Genomic DNA, 25,419 nt, shown 5'->3' with positions numbered 1-25,419 from the left:
AGCATGATTATCTATTTTGTCAATTATACCCTCTTGAATCAATTAATATGTAACCCATATCTTTTCTATGTGCATTTACATGACCTTTTAATTACTATTCCTTTTATGTTGAGAGTACATGCCCCTTTATAACGTTTTATTAAATTATTTAACATTTCCTAATTTTACTATGTGCCTTTACATGACCTTTGATACCGTTACCTTATTATTATTCCTTTAATATTGAGAGTACATGCTCCTTTTTATATCTTGTTCAAGGAACCCTATTTTATTATATGCAACTAAATGACCCCTTATATCATTATGTTATTATTGCTCCTTTATTTTAAAGATCAAGGGTACATACTTCTTATAATATCTAATCCAAGTATTTCAAATACTCACTTTCTTACTATATACACTTAGATTATACTTTTTACATTATATCATTAATATCTTCTTAGGGTCAAGAGTACATGTTCCTCATAATTGTTTTATTCAGCTAATTAATATCCCTTATTTTATTATATGAAATTATATTGACTTTTATACCATTAGATTACTATTAATATTTCCTTGAGTTAAAAAGTACATGCTCTCTTATAACTATTTTATTCAACTATTTAAAATATCCTATTTTTTTTAGTATGTACATTTATATTATTAATGCCCCTCTAGGGACGAGAGTACCTACTTTCGTATAAAATCTTATTCAAACATGCTTATTTTATCATGATATATGCCTTTCCTCTCGCATGATTCATTCTTGTATATGCCTAAATAACCGTACTTGTTAAAGAACTGAGGGAATGATCCTTCGGTAAGGGAAGGTGACCCCCAAAGACAAGATAATCGAGATGATCCTTCGGTAAGGGAAGGTGATCGAAAAACGTTTGGGATAAGAACCTTCGGTAAGGGAAGGGGACTATCCCATCAATTTTATATAATAAGATATCTTTTTATATGACTCCATTCTTGTGTATGTCTAAATAACCTTGATTGTAAATTAAACTGAGGGAATGATCCTTCGGTAAGGGAAGGTGACCCCCAAAGACAAGATATCGAGATGATCCCTCGGTAAGGGAGGGTGATCGATCGAGATGATCCTTCGGTAAGGGAAGGTGATCGCCAAGACATTCGAGATAAGAACCTTCGGTAAGGGAAGGGAACTCTCATTTATACCGGTTTGAGCTCAATACCCTCCATATAAGTTATAAATTAAGAAAGAAAGAAGGCACAAATGAAAGCTTGAGTTCTATGTTTTCCTTAGATTTAATTATGATTATGTTGATGTTATCCTTCTATTTTCCTATATGTTTCCCCTTTCTTTTACACACATGTTTTACAAAAAAAGAAGATGCATATTACATGCCATGTTATACGCTTGTTTTTAAAATTCCGCACGTGGGCTGGAGATGGATATGGAGGTGTTACATAGCACTCCTACTGAGACGTTAGGTTCTCACTCCCTTTCTTTTCCCATACTATCTCCAGAGGAACATGGCACAGCGGATAGAGACGACGCAGTGCCCCCCTGAGGGTAACTTCTGAGTATGACCCCTCGAAGCACGCGTGGGTAGTTGCGACCACTACTACCGTGCTCCAAACTATCTACTTAGGTCGAGAACTCGTAGAAGAACCCCAGCTGCCCGTCATAACCTTCCTAGATAGGGACGCTTCAACATCTAGGAAGCGGTCATCCAAGGTGGTACACCTTGAGTCCGACCCCGAGACCGAGGAAGAGAAATCCGACAACCCTGGCCAGAAGGAAGACACCATGGAGGAGGACCCAGAGGATAAGTTGAACCCTGGTGGAAGCCCAAAGGTGGAATACGTGCCCTACTCCCCCATTTCGGTACCCCGTCGAGTTTTGGTTCATCCCACGCAACGGAACCGGGTCTTCACTGCGCGAAAGGGTGTTGGAGGGAGACCCCTGGTACCTTGATTCATAAATAACTGAAGAGTCCTGATCAAGGATGGGATAGGATGCAAGTATGGGAGCCTCTTCGACGAGATTAGTTTAGGACGTATTAGTTTCCTTTCTTGTTTTAGTTTACTATAAGTATTTCATACTCACGGTTAAGATGCTATTTCATTTTTATTAAAATTCCAACGTTTTAGTGCTACCCATTTTCCGTTCTACGCGCATTTACTCCTTCGTTGCGTAACGATTTAGTCATTTCTTTGCTTAATCGAGTGTGACACCTTATTTTAAAGACCCCCACGATAGTATAAAACTTAGGGTGTTACATTATTGGTATCAGAGCAAAGTCGATCCTAGGATATATGACTAATGAAGCCTCTTCCTATGGTTATCCATAAAAAGGGAATGTCCAGCAGTTCCCCCACCCTCTGCCGATGCACCCCAACGTCAAGGACGAGTCTTTGCCCTCAGCAGGTCTGTCAGAGGGTGTGCATCCTCATTTCAGGTAGATCATACCTTGCTAACCTAGTGTGCCTCCCTTTAGTAGGATTAGTCATCATCCTAGGAATGGACTGGCTCAACGAAAATCGAGTCTTGTTAGATTGTTTTGAGAGAAAAGCCATCTTCCCTTCTCAATCCATACGAGACACACGTGACCTTCCAAGATCCTCCGAAGACACCAGTACGAGGCAAGAATATGCCTTGCTAAATTCGGTAAAAGCAGACTCCCATCAGGAGTTCTGTGAGATACCAGTAGTACACGACTTTTCAGATGTCTTTCCCGAAGATATACCCTCGTTTCCCCCAACACGAGAGGTTGAGTTCTCCATAGAATTGATACCTGGGACAGGGCCAATCTCCAGAGCCCCTTACCGGATGGCTCCAGTGGAGCTCACTGAACTGAAGAACCAACTAGAGGAGCTGCTGTAAAAAGGATGCATCAGACCAAGCGTCTCTCCCTGGGGAGCTCCATTATTGTTTGTGAAGAAAAAGGACGGTAGCATGCGTCTTTGCATGGACTATAGGCAACTCAACAAAATCACGGTGAAGAACAAGTATCCCCTCCCAAGAATAGATGACTTAATGGACCAACTACAAGGTGCAACAGTGTTCTCAAAAATCGACCTGAGATCAGAGTATCATCAAATAAGGGTAAGAGAGGAAGACATTTCAAAGGCAGCATTTCGAATGAGATACGGACACTACGAGTTCACAGTAATGTCTTTTGGGTTGACCAATGCCCCCGCCGTCTTTATGGACTACATGAATAGAATTTTTCGACCTTACCTCGACAGTTTCGTGGTGGTATTCATAGATGATATTTTGATTTTCTCCAAGACAGAAGAAGAACACAGGGAGCACTTGCGTGTAATACTGGGAACCCTTCGAGAGAAAAAGTTGTACGCAAAACTATCCAAGTGTAAGTTTTGGATGAAGGAGGTACAATTTCTTGGACACATGGTTTCCGGCGACGGAATATTAGTGGATCCCAGTAAGATAGACTCGGTACTAAACTGGGAAAGGCCGACGTCAGTCACAGAAATAAGAAGTTCTTTTAGGATTGGCGGGCTACTATATAAGGTTCATAAGAGGGTTTTCTCAACTAGCCCTGCCATTAACCCGTTTAACTAGGAAGGATACCCCGTTTGCTTGGACGCCAGACTGCGAAAGAAGCTTCCAAGAGTTAAAGTGTCGCTTGACATCCGCCCCAGTACTAGCCTTACCTAACCCCGACATGGCCTTCGAAGTTTACTGCGACGCCTCAGGACAAGGATTGGGTTGCGTACTAATGCAATGCAAAAAGGTAGTGGCGTATGCGTCAAGACAACTGAAGACCCACGAAGCCAACTATCCAACTCACGACCTCGAACTAGCCGCGATAGTATTTGCGCTGAAGACATGGAGGCATCATTTGTACGGAGTTAGGGTTTCAAGTATTCTCCGATCATAAGAGCTTAAAGTACCTGTTCGACCAGAAGGAACTCAACATGCGACAAAGGAGGTGGATGGAGTTTCTTAAAGATTATGACTTTGTTCTAAATTACCACCCAGGAAAGGCTAACTTGGTGGCTGACGCTCTGAGTCGGAAGGTACTCAAGGCATCATGGCTGATGATAAAAGAGGCAGAGTTGATAAGGAATTTCAGAGACATGAACTTACAAGTCACCCTCGCTCCAAAAAGCATACGTCTGAACCACCTAACAGTGGCAAGTCAATTCAAAGAACAAATAACTAAGGCACAGAGTTCCGACCCCAACTTTCAAGAAACCCTACGCCTTGTCAAAGAAGAAAGATTGAAGGGCTTCACCGAAGGAGAGGACAAGGTATGGAAATACCAAGGTTGAATCTGTGTCCCAAGGGAAGGAGACCTTCAAAGCAAGATTGCGGAAGAAGCACACAGAGGAGATTTTACCATTCATCCTGGCATGACGAAGATGTACCATGATTTGAAGAAGATGTTCTGGTGGCCAGGGATGAAAAAGGATTTAGCCACGATCGTGAATAAATGCCTGGTTTGTCAGAAGGTAAAAATCGAACATCAGAAACCATCAGGGGTATTGCAACCCCTTGGCATCCCGAAGTGGAAATGGGAAGACATATCGATGGATTTCGTCATAGGACTACCCCGTACTCAAGCAGGGCGTGACGCTATATAAGTCATCATGGACCGGCTTACAAAGACTACCCATTTTCTACCAGTTAAGGCGACCGACTCATTGGAAAGAGTAGCCACGCTATATATCAGAGAGATCGTGAGGTTACATGGGGTACCAACGACCATAGTCTCGGATAGAGACCCAAGATTCACCTCGAGGTTTTGGAACGCATTACAGAAGGCATTCGGGACGAAATTGTGCCTAAGCACGTCATACCACCCGCAAACAGATGGACAAATGGAGAGGACCATCCAGACGTTGGAAGACATGTTACGAGCTTGTGTCCTAGACAGACCAGGAAAGTGGGAGAGTCACCTACCACTGATCGAGTTTGCTTATAACAACAGTTACCATGGTAGCATCGGGATGGCACCATATGAGGCACTGTACGGGCAAAGATGCCAATCTCCTTTATGCTGGTACGGACCAGAAGAGAAAGGCTAATTAAGACCGGAGTTAGTAAGACAGACTACGGAAGATATCAAGAGGATAAGAGAAAGAATGCGCACCACCCAAAGTCGACAAAAGAGTTATGCAGATCAACGAAGGAAACCCCTCGAATTTCAGGAAGGCGATCACGTATTCCTAAAAATCACCCCCACCACCGGGGTAGGGAGGGCTCTTAAGGTACAAAAACTAAGCCCCCGGTACCTGGGTCCATTTCAAATCCTCCGGCGTATAGGAAAGTCGGCATACCATCTTGCCCTACCACCAAATCTATCAAGACTACATGACGTGTTCCATGTGTCCCAACTCCGAAAATACCAGCACGATCCAAGCCATGTGTTGCAGCAAGAGGATGTAACACTCAAAGACGACCTGACTTTTGAACTACCAGCCATAGAGATTGTAGACAGAAGCACGAAGCAACTAAAGAGCAAGACGACACGACTGGTAAAGGTGGCATGGGATAGCGGCAATTCCAGAGACTACACATAAGAAAAAGAGGCAGACATGAGACAGAATCTCCCGGACTTATTTACAGGTAACAATCGTGGTGAGGATCTCCTTTTCTCCCCAACAGTAAGGAAATTTCAGTAGGACCCCTAAGTTATTTAAACGACCCTTATCGACCAAGTTCAGACATGGAATTTGGGGACAAATTCTTTTCTTATGGGGGTGATAATGTAACAACCGCCCCTTCTAGAAACAAAATTAAATTTGAAGTTTGAAAATCAGTTAGGAGATAAGTTTAGAATTTTGAAATTTTGGATAGGAACTTGGTAACCACCCTTAGTTTGAAATTTAAAATATCCCAACCACCCCATCTCCAAATGTATATAAATAGGGGAGCACCCATAGGTAGAAAATCACTTCTCTCAAACACTTATCCTCTCCCTTCTCTCTCTACAAAGAAATAACATTCTGTGGGCAAACATAAGAGGCAAGCTCAAAGAAGCGTTAGAAAAGAAGGTAGGGAATTATGCCTTTCTTACTTATGTTGGCATGTAGTATGCTTTATTTTGTTTTCTTCCATCCATGCATGACTATCATCTTTCATGTATTTTATGGCATGAATTATTCTTTGCTTATCTCTCACCTACATTGAGCATGATTATCTATTTTGTCAATTATACCCTCTTGAATCAATTAATATGTAACCCATATCTTTTCTATGTACATTTACATGACCTTTTAATTACTATTCCTTTTATGTTGAGAGTACATGCCCCTTTATAACGTTTTATTAAATTATTTAACATTCCCTAATTTTACTATGTGCCTTTACATGACCTTTGATACCGTTACCTTATTATTATTCCTTTAATATTGAGAGTACATGCTCCTTTTTATATCTTGTTCAAGGAATCCTATTTTATTATATGCAACTAAATGACCCCTTATATCATTATGTTATTATTGCTCCTTTATTTTAAAGATCAAGGGTACATACTTCTTATAATATCTAATCCAAGTATTTCAAATACTCACTTTCTTACTATATACACTTAGATTATACTTTTTACATTATATCATTAATATCTTCTTAGGGTCAAGAGTACATGTTCCTCATAATTATTTTATTCAGCTAATTAATATCCCTTATTTTATTATATGAAATTATATTGACTTTTATACCATTAGATTACTATTAATATTTCCTTGAGTTAAAAAGTACATGCTCTCTTATAACTATTTTATTCAACTATTTAAAATATCCTATTTTTTTTAGTATGTACATTTATATTATTAATACCCCTCTAGGGACGAGAGTACCTACTTTCGTATAAAATCTTATTCAAACATGCTTATTTTATCATGATATATGCCTTTCCTCTCGCATGATTCATTCTTGTATATGCCTAAATAACCGTACTTGTTAAAGAACTGAGGGAATGATCCTTCGGTAAGGGAAGGTGACCCCCAAAGACAAGATAATCGAGATGATCCTTCGGTAAGGGAAGGTGATCGAAAAACATTTGGGATAAGAACCTTCGGTAAGGGAAGGGGACTATCCCATCAATTTTATATAATAAGATATCTTTTTATATGACTCCATTCTTGTGTATGTCTAAATAACCTTGATTGTAAATTAAACTGAGGGAATGATCCTTCGGTAAGGGAAGGTGACCCCCAAAGACAAGATATCGAGATGATCCCTCGGTAAGGGAGGGTGATCGATCGAGATGATCCTTCGGTAAGGGAAGGTGATCGCCAAGACATTCGAGATAAGAACCTTCGGTAAGGGAAGGGGACTCTCATTTATACCGGTTTGAGCTCAATACCCTCCATATAAGTTATAAATTAAGAAAGAAAGAAGGCACGAATGAAAGCTTGAGTTCTATGTTTTCCTTAGATTTAATTATGATTATGTTGATGTTATCCTTCTATTTTCCTATATGTTTCCCCTTTCTTTTACACACATGTTTTACAAAAAAAGAAGATGCATATTACATGCCATGTTATACGCTTGTTTTTAAAATCCCGCACGTGGGCTGGAGATGGATATGGAGGTGTTACATAGCACTCCTACTGAGACGTTAGGTTCTCACTCCCTTTCTTTTCCCATACTATCTCCAGAGGAACATGGCACATCGGATAGAGACGACGCAGTGACCCCCCTGCGGGTAACTTCTGAGTATGACCCCTCGAAGCACGCGTGGGTAGTTGCGACCACTACTACCGTACTCCAAACTATCTACTTAGGTCGAGAACTCGTAGAAGAACCCCAGCTGCCCGTCATAACCTTCCTAGATAGGGACGCTTCAACATCTAGGAAGCGGTCATCCAAGGTGGTACACCTTGAGTCCGACCCCGAGACCGAGGAAGAGAAATCCGACAACCCTGGCCAGAAGGAAGACACCATGGAGGAGGACCCAGAGGAGAAGTTGAACCCTGGTGGAAGCCCAAAGGTGGAATACGTGCTCTACTCCCCCATTTCGGCACCCCGTCGAGTTTTGGTTCATCCCACGCAACGGAACCGGGTCTTCACTGCGCGAAAGGGTGTTGGAGGGAGACCCCTGGTACCTCGATTCATAAATAACTGAAGAGTCCTGATCAAGGATGGGATAGGATGCAAGTATGGGAGCCTCTTCGACGAGATTAGTTTAGGACGTATTAGTTTCCTTTCTTGTTTTAGTTTACTATAAGTATTTCATACTCACGGTTAAGATGCTATTTCATTTTTATTAAAATTCCAACGTTTTAGTGCTACCCATTTTCCGCTCTACGCGCATTTACTCCTTCGTTGCGTAACGATTTAGTCATTTCTTTGCTTAATCGAGTGTGACACCTTATTTTAAAGACCCCCACGATAGTATAAAACTTAGGGTGTTACATTATGATAAAGACATTGGTAGCTAAAGCCATAGTTTCTGGGTTAGAACAAAAAGAACATGCAGTAAATATTAGTTAATTAATGGGTAAAAATCCATATTGAGATATCTAGCACAACATTAATTTTCAATCTTTGGATAGAAAAATTAACTGTAAGTGATACTCTCATTGCAGTAATCAAATATTGTCAAAATTTCATTCATACATTAAGCCTTTCTTTGGACCGACTTAATGCGCACATGGAAACTTTAACTTCGCAACCTATTTATTACCGCATATATTTTCTATTAATTGGCCAAACAATAACCTTCCTTTGGGCCGATTATTGGCCGCATAATTAATAGAAAATAAACAAAAGTGTGCAATGCTTATTATTTGGCCAAACAACAAACTTCCTTTGGGCCGATTATTGTTCGCATAAATAATAAGCATTACTTTATTCTTAATTAGTTACCCAAATATTTATTTACCATTAATATGTGTATGTAATTTGGTCAAATATAGGCCTTCCTTTGGGCCGACCAATATTCGCATGAATTACATGTCACCATATTCCTAATGTTAATAATAAATCAATTTTCACAAAAGATGCTACTTTGGCAGCATAATGTTCAATTAATTTATTCCAAAACTAAACTTTTATAAAATAGATGGGTATACTAATCCAAATTGTTACTAGTTTCTTTATGTAACAATTAAATAATATTTTTTATTATTCAAATATTATTAATATGTATACATAACTTGGCCAAATATAGATCTTCCTTTAAGTAGATCAATATTCGCATAAGTTACATATACATAATAATCCTTATATCTCATACGGATAATTAATTTAGTAATTAATTTTAATGTATATATAATATTTTTTATATTCCTTCATTTTCGTTTTTTTAAATGGTAATTAATACTATATGAAACAGTAATATATATTGTAGCTTGAGTCTTCAAACTTTTAAAGTTTTATACATGTTCTTACTTTTTGTTGTTGAACTGACCAAAATGAATAATGAATTTTTTAAAGTATGTTATCAAATCAAATTAGTCACTATGTGTTACGGATCCGGCCCAACATCCCGGATCCAAAACCGAACCCGACACCGGTTCCCCGGGTCCGACCCGTTCCTCACTTCTAGAAGGCCCGAAAACGGCATTCTCAGACTCCTAACCGACTTTCGAATTCAAACGCCCCCCTTATCTTAACCAAATAAGATAAGATAAGATATCTTCCACCACCTATAAATAGAGGGCTCAGGCCCCTCCAGGTATGGATTCATTCCACACACTTTCGACCTCTTAGATCCATTCTGACTTGAGCGTCGGAGTGTCTTTGCAGGTACCCCCCCCATTGCTCCAGTCAAGCGACCCGGCTCCAGCACTATCCGCGGGTTCCCGATCCACCTTTCAAACCGTACCAGAGACATTTCGTACATTGGCGCCGTCTGTGGGAAACCTGCATAAGCTGGGCACAATGGGGGACGCCCTAGTGGAAAACCCCTCAAGCCAGGATGATTCTCAACCGATCAATCCAACCCCCGAACACCGTGAAGTCCCGAACCAAGCGAGAATAGCAAGCGCTATCCAAAACACGAACGATCGCGACATCACGAACCGACGACACCCTGAGAAAACCAGCGACAAAGCAGCACAGATCATCCAAGATCTCTGCCTCCGAGTTCAGGAACTCGAAGGCAAGATAACCAATAAAGGAAAACACAACGACGAGCACGGAAGCCATGCAACCTCCAGATCAAGATCTCACCGCGGTAGGCCGCCAACCCGACGACACGACGGAAGAAACGGTCGCAGCTCATCACGCGATCACAGACACGAAAAATCGCCAGAACGGCGATATAATAAGAAACATAACCGCAGCGCTTCTCAAGATCTAAGTTATCAACATCACTCGGACGAAGATCGGAGAGACCGAAACACCAAACGCACGAGAAACGACCATACAATAATGGGAGCTACACCCTTCACAGAAAGAATCCTAAGGGCAAAACTCCCCAAAGGCTTCGACAAACCTACCGACATGAAATACGATGGAACCAAAGATCCCCAAGAACATCTAACGGCCTTTGAGGCCAGAATGAACCTAGAAGGAGCGGCCGACGCGGTCCGATGCAGAGCCTTCCCGGTAACCCTCGCCGGGCCAGCGATCAAATGGTTCAACGCCCTCCCGAACGGATCCATAGCCAGCTTCCACGATATTACACGAAAGTTCATGGCCCAGTTCACCACCAGGATCACCAAAGCCAAACACCCCATCAGCTTACTAGGGGTCACGCAAAAACAAGAAGAATCCACAAGAAAATACCTCGACCGCTTCAACGACGAATGCCTAACGATCGACGGACTCACGGATTCCGTCGCAAGCCTTTGCCTGACCAATGGGCTGATGAACGAAGATTTTCGCAAACACCTCACCACCAGACCAGTATGGACCATGCATGACATCCAGAACGTCGCCAAAGACTACATCAACGACGAAGAGGTCAGCCAAGTCGTCGCGGCCAACAAGCGGCAGCACGGCAACAACCAACGCGGCAACTCGGCTTCTCACCATAACGCAACACCCAAAGAGAATCAACGAGACCACCCGAGACCGACCAACCGGACACCGAGAATAGGTAAATTCTCCAATTACACACCCCTAACCGCACCAATTACCGAGATATACCACCAAATAGCGGACCGAGGCATCATTCCAAAAGCCCGCCAACTCAAGGAAAGGACAGGAGGCAACAAAACCCTTTACTGCGAATACCACCGAGGCTACGGTCACAAAACGCAGGATTGTTTCGACCTTAAAGACGCCCTTGAACAAGCCATACGAGACGGCAAACTCCCAGAATTTACCAAAATCATCAGAGAACCGAGACGCGCGGAGAGAGACAGGTCATCGGAGAGAGAAGGACGTCACCCGAGAACCCAAAAGCGACCCCCAAGAGAAAGTCCAGAAGAAGACCCGACCATCATAGTAAACGTCATCACGGGAAAGGATGCACCATGCAAGTCAAAATCCAAGATAAAAAAGGACCTCCAGGTAATGGCCGTCACAAACCAAGCCCCAACTCCCATGTCCGACAAAGCAATAACCTTCCTACCCGAGGACTGCCAGCACGGCACCGCAGCCGAAGACGCACCCTTCGTGATCTCGGCGAAGATCGGAACCGGGCTAGTCCGAAGAATACTAGTAGACACCGGCGCCGATTCCAACATCCTCTTTCGAGGGGCCTTCGACAAGCTTGGGCTCCGCGACGAAAATCTCCAAACGCACCGCAACGGCATCACGGGACTCGGAGACAACTTCCTCAAACCGGAAGGCTCCATCACACTCCCCCTCACCATAGGAACCGGTAACAGGAGGAGGACGCTCATAGCTGAATTCGTGGTCCTAAAAGACTCCACTGCCTACAACGTCATCCTCGGAAGAAAGACGATCAACGACTTTTCGGCCGTCATCTTTACCAAATACCTCCTTATGAAGTTCGTAGCGGAGGACGACTCCATCGGGACTATCCACGGAGATCGGGAGATCGCGGCAGAATGCGACAACACCAGCCTGGCTTTACGGAAAAAATACCGCGACGCAGCCGGGATATTCCTGGCCGACCTAGATGCCCGACAAGATGGCCAACCTAGACCCGAACCAGAAGGCGACATGGAAAAACTACAAATAGGACAGACCAAGGACGAATACACCTTCATCAACAGGAACCTCCCCTACGACCTGAAAGAAGACCTTTCCCAATTTTTAAAACAAAACAGAGACCTGTTCGCCTTCACTCCAGCCGACATGCCGGGGATAGATCCCGACTTCATGTCCCACCGACTAGCGGTGAACCCCAAAGCCAAACCCGTAGCACAAAGAAGAAGAAAAATGTCAGCAGACCGAGCGGCCGAAGTCAAAAGACAAGTACAAGCCTTGCTCAAAGCAAACTTCATCCGAGAACTTCCCTACTCAACCTGGTTAGCGAACGTCGTACTTGTAAAGAAATCCAACGGAAAATGGCGGATGTGCGTCGACTATACGGACCTCAACAAAGCCTGCCCCAAAGACGCCTTCCCCCTACCAAACATCGACGGACTAGTGGACTCCGCATCCGGACATCGATACCTCAGCTTTATGGACGCGTACTCCGGCTACAATCAGATACCCATGCACCGTCCCGACGAAGAAAAAACGGCGTTCATTACCCCCGACGGCACGTACTGCTACACAGTCATGCCCTTCGGTTTGAAAAACGCCGGAGCAACATATCAACGGCTCGTCAACAAAATATTCCAGAGCCTATCCGGAACCAAACTAGAAGTCTACATAGACGACATGCTCGCCAAAACTGACTCCGACGAACAACTCATCAGCAACCTCAAGGCCGTAACGGACACCCTAAGGAGATACCAAATGCGACTCAACCCAACAAAGTGCGCCTTCGGAATGGAAGCAGGAAAGTTCCTCGGCTTCATGATCACACAACGCGGAGTTGAAGCCAACCCGGAGAAATGTCGCGCTGTTCTCGAAATGACGAGCCCAAAAAACCTACGCGACGTTCAGAAGCTCACCGGCCGACTGACAGCCCTATCTCGCTTTCTCGGAGCATCAGCCCAAAAGGCAATCCCCTTCTTCAAACTAATGAAGAAAGGAGCCCCCTTCGTATGGAAAGAAGAGTGCGAAGCGGCATTCCAACACTTCAAGAAAACCCTGGCGGAACCACCAATCCTCGCCAAACCCCAAACAGGGGAAACCCTATACTTATACCTCTCCATAACGGAAGAAACGCTCGCGGCAGCACTCATCCGAGAAAACAAGAAAAAGGAGCAAAAACCTATATACTTCACAAGCAAAGTCCTGCAAAACGCAGAAACCCGCTACTCGCGCCTAGAAAAACTAGCCTTTGCCCTCCTCACGGCGTCCCGACGCCTGCGGCAATATTTTCAAGCCCACCCCGTAACGGTCCGAACCGACCAAGCAGTCAAACAGGTACTACAGAAGCCCGACCTAGCGGGTAGAATGCTAGCATGGTCTGTCGAACTATCCCAATTCGACATCAAGTTCGAACCCCGATACGCAATCAAAGCGCAGGCCATGGCCGACTTCATCGCAGAAATGACCCCGGGAAACACCCCTCCCGAGGCATGGAAACTACACGTCGACGGCTCATCGAATGTCACTTCCGGAGGCGCCGGAGTCATTCTAGAAAGCCAAAACGGTGTCGTGATCGAACAATCAGTCAGATACGACTTCCCGGTCTCAAACAACCAAGCAGAATACGAGGCCCTCCTGGCAGGCCTAACCCTAGCCAGCGAAGTCGGGGCAAAAATTCTGGAGATCAACACGGATTCGCAAGTAGTCAGTTCCCAAATCAACGGAGACTACCAAACGCGAGATCCCCTACTACAACAATACCTCGCCAAGGTCAACAAACTAAAAGAAGAATTCGACCAGGTAATCATACAGCACGTCCCAAGGGAAAGAAACGCCAGAGCCGACCTCCTCTCCAAACTTGCTAGCACCAAACCAGGACACGGCAACAAATCGCTAATTCAGGAAGTCGTCAAAACGCCGTCCGTATCTCTAACAGCCGATGCCCACCTAACACACTCCCACTACAAGTCATGGACCCATCCCATCCTACAATACCTCCTCAACAGGGAACTGCCCGAAGACCCTAAAGAGGGAAAACGAATAAAGAGGGAGGCCGCCGGTTATACGGTCGTCGCAGGACAACTATACAAACGCGGATTCTCGCAACCCCTGCTCAAATGCGTCGAGACCGGGAGCACGGAATACATACTACGCGAAATCCACGAAGGCTGTTGCGGCCACCACGTCGGAGGTAAAACCCTTGCCCAAAAAGTCATCCGCGCCGGCTACTTCTGGCCCACGATCATCCGGGACTCCATGCAACTAGTGAAAAACTGCGATAAATGTCAACGACACGCTAACATCCACCAAGCCGCCCCACATCAGCTCAGCATCATATCGGCAGAACGGCCATTCGGCACCTGGGGGATCGACCTTGTCGGACCTTTTCCCACGGCACCAGGCCAACTCCGATATCTCATCGTCGCCATAGACTATTTCACCAAATGGATCGAGGCCGAGCCGCTAGCCTCTATCACGGCGACCCAATGTCGAAAATTCCTTTGGCGACAAATCATCACCCGATTCGGGATCCCCGAGATCATCATCTCGGACAACGGAACCCAGTTCGCCGACACCAAATTCAAGGAATTCCTAAACGGGCTACGCATATCCCACCGCTTTAGCTCGGTAGAACACCCCCAAACAAACGGACAAGTGGAATCAGCAAACAAGATAATAGTCAAAGGCCTCAAGAAACGACTCGACGAAGCCAAAGGACTATGGGCAGACGAACTCGGATCGGTCTTATGGTCGTACCGCACGACCCCACAGACAGCTACCGGGGAAACCCCCTTCCGATTAACCTACGGCACGGAAGCTATCATCCCAGTCGAAATCGGTGACCCAAGCCCGCGAAGAACAATCGGAGGCAACGACGAAGAAGCAGAACGAGACCTCACTGGCAAAATAAGAAGCATAGCCCACCTCAGGGAGCTAGCCCTAAAACAAAGAATCAGCCTAAGATACAACCATGGAGTCATTCGGCGAGAGTTCACAACCAACGACCTCGTCCTACGACGAAACGACATTGGTCCCCCAACCCCGGGAGAAGGAAAACTCGCCCCCAACTGGGAGGGGCCATATAGAATCAAAGCTGCAATCGGGAAAGGAGCCTACAAGCTCGAACGGCTTAACGGTAACGAAGTCCCGAGAACGTGGAACGCCAGAAACTTACGGCGATACTACTCCTAAAACCAACCCAGGTCTCCATTTCCCCCTCCCCCATTTCCTTTTACGCTTTCGTTTCACTTATTTGCAAATTACATTTACTTTTCACAAACTACGCCTATGTATCAAACTCGGGTACTCTTTCCCGCCAACAACGGAGGGTTTTAACGAGGCCCACCCATCAATAAAATCGCATTACAAAGCTATCCCTAAATTCTTTATTTTTACTCACACAAATGTCCCAAATACGGAACTAAAACACGGCCACGACTGGAGGACCGATCACCCTCCAGGCCCAACCCGCGGATATCCATATAAACCCGACCACACGACGGTCCATTCATCCCAAACACGGGAAAAAGACAAATTAAACGGAATAGCTTTTTACGAAAAGAGCCCGAACGGCTCGAAAAATCGTTAAAAACGAAAAACCAAAGTTACGGAGTCACGGTTACACGGCCCACGGCCAAACCAAATATATCCAAAAAACAAAGTCTAAAAAAGCGGGAGAACAAAAGATTACAAGATAAAGCTACTCGAGGTCGACTATCCGGCCATCACGAACGGTCTTGAATGCGCCCATCACGGACGCATCCACTCCCGGAGCAAGCACCAAGGCCTGCGCCTTCATCGTCTCCTCAGTAGCAGCAATGGCATCCTTAGCATCGGCCAACAGTTCAGTTTTCTCCCTCTTCAATGTAGCAACCTCGGCAGTCAGAGCCTCCATCTCACCAAGAAGTACGGCAGCCCGGGAACCCGCATCAGAAGCCTTACGCCGCTCCTCGCCCAGCTGAGAAAGAAGTGAAGTCTCAACCTCGGAAAGACGGAGAATCTCCGCCCCAGCTTCCTCAGAAGACTTCACCGCCTTCCCCCTCGCAATCTCGGCAGCATCGAGCTCCTCTTTCAACTTAGCCACCTCGGCCTGAGATTGGCGAAGCTTCTTATCCAACAAACCGACCTGAGCCATCACAGGCTCAGCCTTCCGAACAACAACAGCAGAGCGAAGGAGAGCACGGTACACCGACTTGGCCTGGAACGAGACATCACAGCCATCAAAATAAGGCTCCGTACCAGGCATCAAATGCTGATCAATAAACCCCGGAGCGTCAAAACGACGATCCATCACACTCGGCACCAAACCCTCCTCAAAAGTCTCGCTGCTCGGGTCCTCGGGCCTCTTTCTCTTCCGAGAAGCCTCAGCAGCCGACACTACCACAACCTCAGGAGAATTCACATGGCCAGGGGAAACTGGAACCTCTGCCCGAGCAGCCGAAGAAATCACCTCCTGGGAAACCGGTTGAGATTCCACGGCAGGATTGGAGACAGGGGTCGAAGGAGACGAGGATCCCTCCTCCCGACCCATCGCCGCCTTCAACCTAGCCAGAGAAGTCAGCCCACCAGCCATCTCAACTGAAAGAAATAAAAAATAAAAAGATTACAAAAAGCAAGAATATAACATGCGAAATCGGAAAAAGAAGGCAAAGCACACACCGATATACGCCCGACAAGCCTCGGGATCCCCCATAACGTCCCGAGGATTCAACGGACGCTCACCAAATAAATGCCACAAAATATTGGCAACGTCCTTATCCTCCTGGGACAAGCCATTATACGTGAACTTAGTTAAAATCGACGGACCAGCCTGGAAATTCCAGTATGTCGGAAACCGACGAACACCCTCCGGTGACAGCCAGAATGGATGGTGCCCCTGGACGGGACGCACCTTAAAATACTCCCATTTAAAGCCATGAAAAGAATCCTCAAATAAGCCAAAAATACGGCGATGAGGCTGAGCCCGGAAGGACATATACCCCTTCTTATGCTTCCCCTCCTTAGTCGGAAGAGTGCATAAGAAAAGAAAAAGAAAAACAGGAACAGAAGCCGGAAGGTCGAGATACCGGCACACCAACTCAAACGACCGCACAGCAGCCCAGCTGTTCGGGTGAAGTTGAGACGGCGCCACGGAACACCGACTCAACAGATCCTGAACAAACGGCGAGAAGGGAAGTCGCACGCCAAGCCGAGTGAACATCGACTCGTAAACCCACATCCAATCCGGAACGGTGGGAGAATGCAGATTCAAGTAGCAAACGCGCTCGTCGGCATCCGGGAGGACGAGCTCATACCGCCCCTCCTCATCGCCGCCACCGCAGACGGCCCCCTGATCACGGAGCCGTTGAAGGTCGCCCTCCGTCATCCGCGACGGAACGCCCCATACATCACTAGTCACCCAACCATAACGATTGGGAACCCCCCTGGAAGGGGCTACTGGAGCCCTCACACCCTCATTCCTCCGCCGTTGCATACCTAAAACAGGGAGGAGCACCACCATCAGCCTGCTAACCCTAGACAGAAGCAAGACAGAAACCTACACACCACTACCAAACCAATGCGGCGGCACACCGCCATCACCGAACGAATACGGCGGTGATCAACCCCTCCAAAAACTCAAACAAACCCCCCCAACCAAAAGAGGCTAGTTCAACGCAAAACTAAAAACAGGCAGAACAAATGCATGGCAAAAAACAGAGCAGCATTCACAAAATAACAAGAAAAAAATAGACGAAACGCGCTAACCTGGAAATGCAGGAAGAACACTTGAGGAAGCTTGAAAAGCAGGAGCAGCAAGCAAAAACCAAAAACTAAAGAGAGAGATTCTTCAGAAGAGAATGGAAAAAGGAAAAGAAAAGGGAAGTGAGCGAGGGAACTGAAATAAAAATCCAAAACGGTTTCAAAGGAAGAGCTAAAACTGACACAATTACCCCTAGGCACAGTTAAAACTAGTAGGGGCAGAAAAGGGAAAACGTCCCCTCACATTTAATGACCCCCCTCGAAAAAAGAAACTGATAAAGCATCGAAGAACGCAACAGACACGGTAGAAGCGGAGGAGTCTCGTCAAACCAAAGAACGGTCAGACGAGCCCCCCAGCAAAACCGGAACCAAGGCACCGACCTCCCCCTAGAAAAATAGACGAACTCCCGAGACGAACCGAAGCTCACGGACAGACATCACGCCTCTCAAGCGACGGACCGACCTTGTTCGCTCCCCCGCTGCGGGGGCAACTGTTACGGATCCGGCCCAACATCCCGGATCCAAAACCGAACCCGACACCGGTTCCCCGGGTCCGACCCGTTCCTCACTTCTAGAAGGCCCGAAAACGGCATTCTCAGACTCCTAACCGACTTTCGAATTCAAACGCCCCCCTTATCTTAACCAAATAAGATAAGATAAGATATCCTCCACCACCTATAAATAGAGGGCTCAGGCCCCTCCAGGTATGGATTCATTCCACACACTTTCGACCTCTTAGATCCATTCTGACTTGAGCGTCGGAGTGTCTTTGCAGGTACCCCCCATTGCTCCAGTCAAGCGACCCGGCTCCAGCACTATCCGCGGGTTCCCGATCCACCTTTCAAACCGTACCAGAGACATTTCGTACACTATGTAATATGAAAAAATTAAAAACTATTATTCATACATTAAAATTAATCATTAAAATTAGTTATTAAATAATGTGTATAAATATATGTGTAATTTATTTTATTTTTAATATGTATTTATATTTTAATAGTTGATATTAATGTACTTAATAAAAGAATAAAAAATTATATAGTCAAAATGTTGTTGGAATTTAGGAGAAAACTAAAACGATCGACAACACAATGAAACACTGTCAAATTCTAACTCAACCGTAATAGGTAGCCTGTAAAAATCTACCCCAACTTGGAGAATGTGTCAAGCTCCTCTCGTCAATACTAGTCTTCTTAGTTCTTACAACAATTATTATTATTATTTTTATATATTTTTCCACGGAAGATATATAGCCGATTTTCAAATTGGGACAGGCATAGATGCAGTTAGTTTTTAGATTATCTACTCATAGAATCTCAGTAATCGCAATAAACTATGGCAAAAAACAATTAATGACATTATTATTCCAATGGAGTTGGAACTTGGAAGGCGCGCTACTGGGGCTCGTCAATTATTGTTGGTATAAAATTTCACATTTCTTAAAAAAAATCTTATAGCTTTTTATAATAAGTTTAAATAACTTATTTTTAAACTCATTTTTTTAGACTCATTAATATAATATCATAGCAAAGTTAAAATCGTTATTCGTCAAGTTTCATGCTCTAACTTTTTATCCAATTTTAAATATAAGTGTGTATAAAATTTCACGTTCTCTAAAAACAATAATATTAAAAGAGACAAAAAAAAGTTAGAATTTAACTTATTTAATATTTATTAATTATTGCAACAATTAATCTAATACTATCTAATATTACTCTTCTAATCGATAATTTTAAGTTAGTGAAATTTCACGCTGTCAATGCTCTCAGCTATATATAGAGGTATCGTTTATGTTCATCATCATTCACATGGCATGCAATGATTCATACATGCATAAACATTAGTTGATTGGTTCATTGACTTCATTCCATAGTTTTATACCTTCTGATTTTATGCTTAGTTATGTTTAGAATTTTTCCTAGAAGATACTTCAACAAATTCTTTTTTTCTGACAATTTTTTCCTTCATTTTTCCTGTTCTTTTAATTTTGACTGACTAGAAATCACAAAAAATTCTGAAATTCAATTTATTTGAAATTCGAATTTTTATATATCCAATTCTTCAACTCTCTCAATCTTGCTTTCCTCTATTACGAGCTTGGTATTGAAAAAGAAAGAAGGTGTACAGAACAGAATCCATGTACGCACAAGATTGTTGATGCCGCCGTACCTGATGGCTCCAACGTTTAGTGGAATCGTGATGATTAAGGAGACGGCAACGGTGGTGTTAGGGGTTGCGGCGGTGGATGAGATAGCGACAGATTTCGTAGAAAAAACACCTTTATTAGTGGAATCCATGTACGCACAAGATTGTATGACCTGTATAACGGATTTCGTAGAAAAAACACCTTTATTGTCAAACTTCCACATCACATTGTCCTCTCGCCTAGCTGACAGCTTCACTGGCCTTAACCTCTCATGGAGCTGATGGAGAAGTTCTAGCTCCTATTGAAACAACTCTCTCCTCCATTGAAAATTCCATATCCACTCTAACCCATTCCAAAACCCGCAGTCCCCAATGCAAAATCCTTGTTGGCTTGAAATAGAGAAGAGTCTTGAAAAACTCACTTTCAGAGCACCATCTAGAACCCAGTTATCCTCCCAAAACCGGGTTTTTCTCCCATTGCCAGGCCACTAACCACTTTATCACGAATCCGTGGTTCCTTGATATTCAGCTGACAAATGTCTTTCCAAGGCCTTCCAATTCCTGGTAAAGACTGAGTTGGCAGCATTACATCCGGGTTCAACTTGATGCAAGAACACACAATCCTTTTCCACAGTGGGCACTCCTCCTTGGAAAACTGCCACCACCACTTAAACAGGAGCGCTATATTCCTCAGCACTGCATCACCAACCCCCAATATCCCAGCTTTCTTTGGGGCCTGAACCAACTCCCACTTGACCAAAGATATACCAGAGTGACCGTCCTCCTTGCACCACATAAAATTCCTTTGTAATGCAATAATCTTATCTGCCACTGCCTTCGGCATCTTTTACAGACTCAGGTAATATATGGGGAGGCTATTCAAGACCGATTTGATAAGTACAAGCTTACCCGCTTTATTTAAAACCTTCGCTTTCCTTAAGCTAAGCTTCTGTTCCACCTTATCAATGATTGGTTTCCAAGTCTTCACTAGTCGCGGATTCGCTCCCAGAGAAATCCCCAAGTATCTACTGGTAACGCGGCTTGCTGGCAGCCCAGTAGTCGACACGCATTATTGATCCATCCCTGCTCACAGTTTACCGAAATCAGATTCGATTTATCAAAATTGATGCTCAGCCCGGACATCAGCTTGAAGCACCGCAACAGCCTCTTATAGTTTATAATTGTTTTAGTCTTCGGTGGGCAAAACAAAATGGTGTCATCCGCAAATTGTAAGTGCGACAGTTCAACATGATCTCCCCCTACCAGCAGTGGTGCAATGCGCCCATTCCTCACAGCATCCCCTACCATTCTATGCAAAACGTCGACTACTAGTACAAACAAGAGTGGAGAAAGTGGGTCTCCTTGCCTTAGAGCTCTCTCCATCTTGAATGGTTTAGATGGTGACCCGTTTACCAGGACTTCCAGAGTAGCCGTAGTAACACACTCCTTTACCCAATTCTTCCATCTTTGGCCAAAGCCTATTTTCTGAAGCACAACATCCACAAAACTCCATCTTACTCTGTCATAAGATTTTTAAAAATCCAGTTTGATAATAGCTGCTGTCTTTTTCCGAGTCTTCAGCCAATGAACTGTCTCGCAGGCTATGAGTGCGCCATCATGAATTTTCCTACCCTTTATAAACGTCGTCTGCGTCTCCCCTACCAACCCTGGCATGATAGCTCGCATCCTTCCCACCAACACTTTCGAAATAACTTTATACACACACCCCACCATGCTAATCGGACGAAAGTCCTTCACCTCCTTTGCACCTTCAAACTTTGGGACTAAGACCACCCATGTTACATTCACATCCGTTGGTAGCTTAGCACTTCGAAAGAACCCCATCACCGATGTTATGAACTCCGGCCCAATATCCTCCTAACATTTCTTGATAAAGTTCATATTGTACCCATCACTCCCTGGGGCCTTGGAAGATTCGCAGTCCCACACTGCCTCCCTTATTTCCTCTTCCGACGGCAGCACTTCCAGTGCTTCAGCCTCCTCTAGCTGGATATTCTTTACCAAACCATCCCTGAATCCAATTCTCGGAACATATTCCTGGCGATATAAGTCCTTGTAGAACTTTCTAATTTCACCTTTTATTCTCACCTGATTACGCACAAGTCTTCCATGTATCATCAGGGAATCTATCCTGTTATTCCGTCTTCTGGCTGAGGCAATGTTATGGAAGTATCTGGTATTCTTATCCATGTTGGCAGCATGCTTGGACCGAGACATCTGTTTCCAGTGAAGTTCCTTCCTCACATACCATTTTTTACAAAATCTCACGAGTGCCTTCCATCTGGCCTCTGTTGTACCATCATATATCCCATCACTAACCAACTTGGCGATCTCCTCCTCAAACTGCTGGAGTTTCTTATCCATGTCCCTGAAGTTATCCTTGTGCCATTTCCGCAGTGGTACTGTTAAAGCCCTCAGTTTACATGTGAACTGGGCCTCTCCCAAGCTTCTCCATTCATTTTTTACCATTCTCAGAAATCCCTCATGTGTAAACCAGGAGTCCAGACTTCTGAAAGGTCTTGGGCCCCCTCTTAATCTTGTACCTTTTAAAATCAGCGGGCAGTGATCCGACAACCCCCTTGGGCCCCCTTTTAGCCGAATATCCGGAAACCTCTCAGTCCATTCAACATTGACCAGCACTCTATCAATCTGACTACATGATCGTCTCCTAAACCATGTATACTTTCTATCAGTAAGAGGCAAATCCATCAACTGGTCATGCACCCAACTCTTAAACTCTTCCGCTGTTGCCGGCAAGCTAGCCCCCCCCCCCCCCTTTTTGATCCTCTCCATGCAAGATTTCATTAAAGTTCCCTAAAAAGAAGAATGGAACCTGGCACAAACCTGCCACATAGCTTAGTTCTTCCCACACCTCCTTCTTCGCCTCCCTCCCATGCGCCCTGTACACCAAACAAAAAGCACAGAGAAAGTTGGTCCTGGTTAACACTCTTTCAACGCACAGCCACCGCTCACCTTTATAACTTTTATGTACTTTAAACACTCCATCATCCCACATTAATAACAGCCCCCTAGCCGCCCCTACAGACTCCAACAATTTCCACCCGGCAGTACTAATTCCCCAAAGCCGTGCAACATCATATTTAGTAAGTACTTCCTTTTTTGTTTCAATCTGTCCTAACATGTTCAAGTTATATTTATTCTTCAAGGATTTCACCATACTCAATCTTCCGTTCCCCCTCAACCCCCTAATGTTCCAACAGCTCACAATCATTTAAACAAATTTTTACTCACCTTGTTCTTATTCTTTGGTCGACTCCTTCTTGCCTTTTCTTTTTGCTTCGCCAATCTTTGCTTCGCCGCTATTTCTTCATTTTGTGCTTGCAAAATCCCTATAATGTCTACGTCTTCATCATATAAGATCGCTGATGGTGTTTTTGCGAAAAACGAATTTTCCAAACACACGAAACTAACCAGCAAGTGCACCGGGTCGCATCAAGTAATAAAACTCACGGGAGTGAGGTCGATCCCACAGGGATTGATGGATCAAGCAACTTTAGTGGGTGATTAGTTTAGTCAAGCTATCATTTAAGTGAGATTGGGTGAAATTGTATCCAACAGAAAGTAAATGATAATGAATTTAAAGTTGCAGAGTGTAAATTGGCGAGTAACTTAAAGAGCAAGAAATGTAAATTGTAAGAATCTTAAATTGCAAGAAAAGTAAAATTGCATTAAATGTAAAGGGGAGTGGGTGCTGGAAATTAAAAGAAAGCAATAGATCAAGTAACTGGAAAGTTAAATTGCAAGAAGAATAAAAGGAATTAGGATTTGGGATGCACAATTAAACAAGGAAATATGCAGAGCAATAAATCCGAGGAAGTAGTAAAATGCAATAGATCTCAACAGAGAAGGAAAATTGCTTAAAGAAGCAAAACAGAAATATAACTCAATTGCAAAATTTAAATGAGAGGTTGAAGATCTCAGGGGTTGGAAGAGACTAGAAAACAAGTCTAGATCTCAAATCCTTCCTTGATCCAAATTCAGAATTCAATTGCAAGAAAAGTAAAGATCAAGCAGTAGAAGAAAGGAATTCAAATATTGATTTCTCAAAAAGTGCAGTAAATAAAACAGAGAGATCTCAGGGTGAGATTGAAACAGAATTTCTTCAATTCTCAACCCAAGATTCAAAACAAAAATGAAAACTAAGAGAGGAAACTCTCAAATCCTAATGCTCCCTAGTGCTCTCTGATGGAGCTCCTCTTCTAAAATGAAAATGATGCCTTTTTATAGGCTTTTACAAACATGACAAATGAAAATGAAATTGAAAAGCAAATTACAAAGAAAATGAAATTCCTAATCAAATTGTTTCTTGTGCCTTTGAGTGATGTCAATTGGGCTTTTGGCCTTGATGGAATTGGGTTGAAAATAGCCTCTGTTGATTGCTCTTGACCTTGGGAAATATTTAAGCTTTGAACCGGACCATGAACCAAAAAAAGTTTGAGTCAAAGTTTGAGGCAAACTTTGACTCAAGCTTTTTGTAGCAGCTTGCTCTTTTTGCTGTCATCCACGTTTGGCTTAAAGTTTGAGGTCAAACTTTAGCTCAAACGTGGATCCTCCCTTGCATGTCTTGTGGCGCTATTTTGTCCTCTTGTCAACGTTGCCAATTTTATGCCAACTATAGACTATTATATATGGTTGGAAAGCTCTGAATGTCAGCTTTCTAACCCAATTAGAATCACTTCAATTGGACATCTATAACTCAAGTTATGCTCATTTGAAGAGGGCAGGGTCGCTGGCTTTGGTGTGCAACGTTTGAGGTAAAGTTTGCCTCAAACGTGGTCGAAAACTCCAGATTTTGGAGGCTCAAACGCATTGTCCACCCCATAATATTATACATTTTTGGAAAGCCCTGAATGTCTACTTTCCAATGCCGTTGGAAGCGCATCATTTGGAGCTCTACAGCTCGAGTTATACTCCGTCGAAGGTGCAGAGGTCAGTTGGCCTCACTGCAGGTTGCCATCATGTTCGTTTATGTACATTGCGGGGCAGTTTTCTCCCTCAATTTTAGTGTCCACCATACAGTGCCATATATGCTTGGAAAGCTCTCGATTCTTACTTTCCATTGCTTTTTGAATCACCTCATTTGGAGCTCTGTAGCTCAAGTTATTCTTGTTGGAAGTATACCCCTTTAGGCTGTGAGGCGCCAACGTTTGCCAAAAAGCTTGAGGCAAACGTTGGCACAAGCTTTTCTCCTCCAGGGTATTGTTGTGTGGTGCCAACGTTTGCCAAAAAGCTTGAGGCAAATGTTGGCGCAAGCTTTTGCTCCATCCAGGGTGTTTTCAACTCTTCCAAAAGTTTGAACTAAAGTTTGAGGCAAACTTTGGCTCAAGCTTTTTGTCCTCTCTTGCTCTTTATTTTGAGCCACGCTTTTCTTCCTTTGGGCCACGTTTCTCTTCCTTTGGGCCACGCTTCTCTTCCTTGATTTGGTCATGGGCCACGCTTTTAGAAGCATGGCCTAAGCCTCCAAAGTGTGCTCCAACTTCAAAGTGTGCCTCTTTTCTTCTTTT

At 44.0% G+C, this 25,419-nt stretch overlaps 1 protein-coding gene across 1 annotated transcript; it reads left to right on the top strand.

The window, feature by feature from the left end:
- Nucleotides 1-3,638: 3,638 nt before the first annotated feature.
- Nucleotides 3,639-4,560, top strand: LOC140177610 (uncharacterized). The gene is made up of 3 exons (XM_072210743.1): nt 3,639-3,837; nt 3,956-4,227; nt 4,426-4,560. Exons 1-3 carry the CDS (start codon nt 3,639-3,641, stop codon nt 4,558-4,560), a joined length of 606 nt encoding a protein of 201 aa, XP_072066844.1.
- Nucleotides 4,561-25,419: the final 20,859 nt, after the last annotated feature.

The sequence above is a fragment of the Arachis hypogaea genome, chromosome 13 (assembly GCF_003086295.3).
Source record: "Arachis hypogaea cultivar Tifrunner chromosome 13, arahy.Tifrunner.gnm2.J5K5, whole genome shotgun sequence".
NCBI classification, from domain to species: domain Eukaryota; kingdom Viridiplantae; phylum Streptophyta; class Magnoliopsida; order Fabales; family Fabaceae; genus Arachis; species Arachis hypogaea.
This window is presented reverse-complemented; position numbering and strand designations above follow the sequence as displayed.

Bases quoted from the DNA above. Each gene is read 5' to 3' on its own strand.
- LOC140177610 (XM_072210743.1), top strand. From the start codon at position 3,639: ATGGCCTTCGAAGTTTACTGCGACGCCTCAGGACAAGGATTGGGTTGC. The intron at 3,838-3,955 runs GTATTCTCCGAT...ATTACCACCCAG, and splicing joins GTACGGAGTTAGGGTTTCAA to GAAAGGCTAACTTGGTGGCT. The intron at 4,228-4,425 runs GTATGGAAATAC...CTGGTTTGTCAG, and splicing joins TCACCGAAGGAGAGGACAAG to AAGGTAAAAATCGAACATCA.